The 3,882-nt window shown below is 54.8% G+C and overlaps 1 protein-coding gene across 1 annotated transcript; it reads left to right on the top strand.

The window, feature by feature from the left end:
- Positions 1 to 364: 364 nt before the first annotated feature.
- On the top strand, positions 365 to 3,664 carry Foxb1 (forkhead box B1). The gene is made up of 2 exons (XM_005316635.3): positions 365 to 838; positions 1,208 to 3,664. The coding sequence occupies exon 2, from the start codon at positions 1,265 to 1,267 to the stop codon at positions 2,240 to 2,242; it is 978 nt and encodes a 325-aa protein (XP_005316692.1). The 5' UTR covers positions 365 to 838; positions 1,208 to 1,264; the 3' UTR covers positions 2,243 to 3,664.
- The last annotated feature ends 218 nt before the right edge of the window (positions 3,665 to 3,882 follow it).

The following is a 3,882-nucleotide window of genomic DNA, read 5'->3' as shown; positions in this document are numbered from 1 at the left end:
GGTGCCCAGCGAAGGAAAAAGGTCGACTTAGAGCAAAGCCATGCCTGAAGTTAGCTAACAATACAAACCCCATACAATGCAGAGGAAATAGAATACCCCAGCCAAGCAATTTCCATGTCAAACATCATCTGCGCCGCAGCTCCGTCTGTGAACGTGAGTGGTCGCCTGGCTCCCTGCTCCGCGGCTGCTGCCTCTTCATACCTTCACACCGCGCACACCGCCAGCGCGTCCGGCTCCCCACCAGTGGCCGCGGCTCTTCCCCCTCTCCCAGTCCTGAGCTGGAAGTGATTTCTATTGGCCAAGGTGTCCATGTAAATAGGTGTGAAAGAAACCAGGGCTGGTCAGGCTCTCCCGTCTCGCTCAGTCCCCTCCCTCTGCAGCCCCCGCTCCCCCTCCTCTTCCTCCTCCTCCCAAGGCGATTGTCATATGATAGCTAAGAAGTGGCACATTAATGAAGCGCCGCTACAGGGGTCTTTTCTGCTCCTGTCACCGCTTAAAACTATCAGATGGTTCGAGGGAGGACATGGAGGCAGCCACCTAGTTCAGCGGAGCCGCAGAGCCCACAGCAGCGCCCTCCGGAGCCCCGAGGACGCCCGAGGACGCCCCTGTCAACGTCGGCGCCCAGACTCGGCAACCGAGCTCGGTCGCCCTCAGGAAGCTCGGCCCGGAGCGCCGCGGACACGGTGGCGCGGGGTGCTGCAGGGCTGAGCCCAAGAGCCCAGGTTCGAGTAGAGTTCAACCCAAATCAGGTTACTGCGCTTAGGCTGATTGCCAGGAGGGACGCTGCGACAAGCGGCGCAATTCCGGATGCGGACGCGCAACTTGAAGCAACTTTAAGGTGAGCAGCTCTCCGTTGCATCCCTGATCCTGTCTTTACTCCAGGTCCCACTTATTTTCTTGCTACCCTTTCGCCACTTGCCGGCTTCCCCTCCCGCGGTCCCTGGTTGGGTTCAGGTCGATGCGCTGTCCTGGCTCTAGGTCCCACTTACTTTCCTGCTACCCTCCCATCACTAGCCGGCTTTCCCTCCTGCGACCCCTGGCCAGGTCCAGCCGAGTGCGCAAAGTTGCTAGCGAAAAAGTGCGATCGCAGGCGGATCCAGGGGTGCAGCCTCTACCCGCCTCCCCGAAGCCTGTTACTTGGCCTGGGACCTCGCGGAACCTGTGCATCCAAGCTACTCCTCCCCTCCATTTCCTTCCCTTTCCCCAGATCCGAGTAGTCCGTCGGCCCGCGCGGACCCAGACCAAGAAGAGGGCGAACGAGAAGATGCCTCGGCCAGGTCGCAACACGTACAGCGACCAGAAACCGCCCTATTCCTACATCTCCCTGACCGCCATGGCCATTCAGAGCTCGCCAGAGAAGATGCTACCGCTGAGCGAGATCTACAAGTTCATCATGGACCGCTTCCCCTACTACCGGGAGAACACGCAGCGCTGGCAGAACAGCCTGCGCCACAACCTTTCCTTCAACGACTGCTTCATTAAGATCCCTCGGCGGCCGGATCAGCCTGGCAAAGGCAGCTTCTGGGCCCTGCACCCTAGCTGCGGGGACATGTTCGAGAACGGCAGCTTTCTGCGGCGCCGCAAGCGCTTCAAAGTGCTCAAGTCCGACCACCTGGCGCCCAGCAAGCCGGCCGACGCGGCTCAGTACCTGCAGCAGCAGGCCAAGCTGCGGCTCAGCGCGCTCGCTGCCTCCGGCACACACCTGCCGCAGATGCCTGCTGCTGCTTACAACCTGGGCGGCGTGGCGCAGCCCTCAGGCTTCAAGCACCCCTTCGCCATCGAGAACATCATCGCGCGGGAATACAAGATGCCTGGGGGACTGGCCTTCTCCGCCATGCAGCCGGTGCCCGCTGCCTACCCGCTCCCCAACCAGTTGACTACCATGGGCAGCTCTCTGGGCACTGGCTGGCCACACGTGTACGGCTCTGCGGGTATGATCGACTCGACAACCCCCATCTCCATGACGAGTGGCGACTACAGCGCCTACGGAGTGCCTCTGAAGCCGCTGTGCCATGCAGCGGGCCAGACGCTGCCGGCCATCCCCGTGCCCATCAAACCCACGCCGGCCGCGGTGCCTGCGCTGCCCGCTCTGCCTGCGCCCATCCCCACATTGCTGTCGAACTCGCCGCCCTCGCTCAGCCCCACTTCCTCGCAAACAGCCACCAGCCAAAGTAGCCCCGCCACCCCTAGCGAAACGCTTACCAGCCCGGCCTCCGCCTTGCATTCGGTGGCGGTTCACTGACCCGCGGAGGCCGGCATCCACTTCGTTCCCCTCCCCATCAACTCACACCTTCCCCAGCTCCCAGTCCTGCCCTCTCCGACCTAGGACCGCTATTCTATCTGGTCCATTTCACCTTGGCCAACCCTCTCTCTCTCTCTCTCTCTTTCTCTTTCCCAAGAGAACTTTGTTTTGGACCCGGGAGACAAAACACAAACTTGAGGGAAGGCGCGAGGGAGTCGTCTTCGCCCCTACACCAGGGGAAAGCGGAGACTTCCTGAGCCCAGCCGCTCCCCCCAAGGCCCCCCATCCCATTTAACTGGCAGGGGAAAACCTGCCGTCCGCCTTCGCGGAGAAAAGAGCGTCTTTCCCTGGGTTCCAATCCGCTGAGCACCGGACTCTAGACGCAAGACTAAGACTAGAGAAACAGCCTCGGAGATTTTCTGGAACAGAAACCCCTCGGAGGGCTGCAGCCGCACAGTGGAGGGCCAGATCTCCTGAGGTCTTGGAAATCCTCTGCGCAAAGGAGCCACAAATCTTCCTACCCTATTCACCTCCGCCCACCAGGCTTCGAAGGGGAGGACCACAGCTTCTCTGGGCTGCAGCCCTGCCTCCCCGGCTTCTGCGGAGATGGGTTTTGTTTTGTTTTGAGTTCTGTTTCCTGCCAGAGGCTCCGGGCGCTGGGAGTTAAGAGAGAGGCTGCTAAGTTGATAAAGGGACGCTTGTCCTTAACACAAGCAAAATAAAAATAAAAGTAACGTTGTATTGTTTACAAAGCTCCAGGTAAAATGTAAACAGTGAACTTGAATCTGCCTTGCTAGGCGGGCTAGTGGGCAAAGCCCACTTTACAAGTACCTGTTGTAATGTGAATGTTTACTCTTCATTTCAGGCCAGGTTTAGGGGAGGGAAAGGGGGATGGGAAAGTTAATTGGAATGTTAACTTTCTACTACTTAGAGACCTTTTAGCTATTTATTTTACTGAAGAGAGAGAGAGAGAAAGAACAGAAAGAGAGAAAAGAAAATGAAATGATCCCAACTAAGCACCAAGGGCAACCCTGGAAGAACTTAGATAAGCTGACTGGTAACATGAAGGGGATGTCAACATATAGTTTTCCCCTGGACAAGTCTTTCTGTTTGTGACAAGAACTTTTCCACGAAGCTAAAGGGCTGCAAAGAGATGTAAATAGTTGTGAATAGGAATGATTATACACTGTGTAAAATGCACTTTTGTTTGCTATATTCCTTTAGAGTCTTAGGTAATTTGCTGGAAAACGAACTGTTGTTCTGGTGTGACCTGCTTAAATTAAAAAAAAATTGTAGTGTCATCAGAGCTGTAAAATTTTTATCTTTCATTTTTTCTTCTTCTCTGTACAGAATTAGCATGGCATTTTAAATATTGATGTTCTTGTTCCCAGCATGCCTGTTTTAAGACAAAGAATTTTAAAAAGGTGTCTACATTAAATTATGACCTAGTCTAAATAATATTTTCTCATTAAAATATGTAAATTCCAATTTTAGTTTTGTGTGTTTTTGAAGATTTGCCACAAACAACAACTTTCCAAAAGATGGATAGGGTGTTTCCCCTAAGTATACTTTCTGCAATACATCGAGTAGTTTGCCTTTTTGGTATTATGTTGTGAAAACAATCCAGCCTTCTCTTGTGA

The sequence above is a fragment of the Ictidomys tridecemlineatus genome, chromosome 5 (genome assembly GCF_052094955.1).
Source record: "Ictidomys tridecemlineatus isolate mIctTri1 chromosome 5, mIctTri1.hap1, whole genome shotgun sequence".
NCBI classification, from domain to species: domain Eukaryota; kingdom Metazoa; phylum Chordata; class Mammalia; order Rodentia; family Sciuridae; genus Ictidomys; species Ictidomys tridecemlineatus.
The sequence above is the reverse complement of the archived record's forward strand: the minus strand, read 5'-3'. Positions and strand labels throughout refer to the sequence as shown.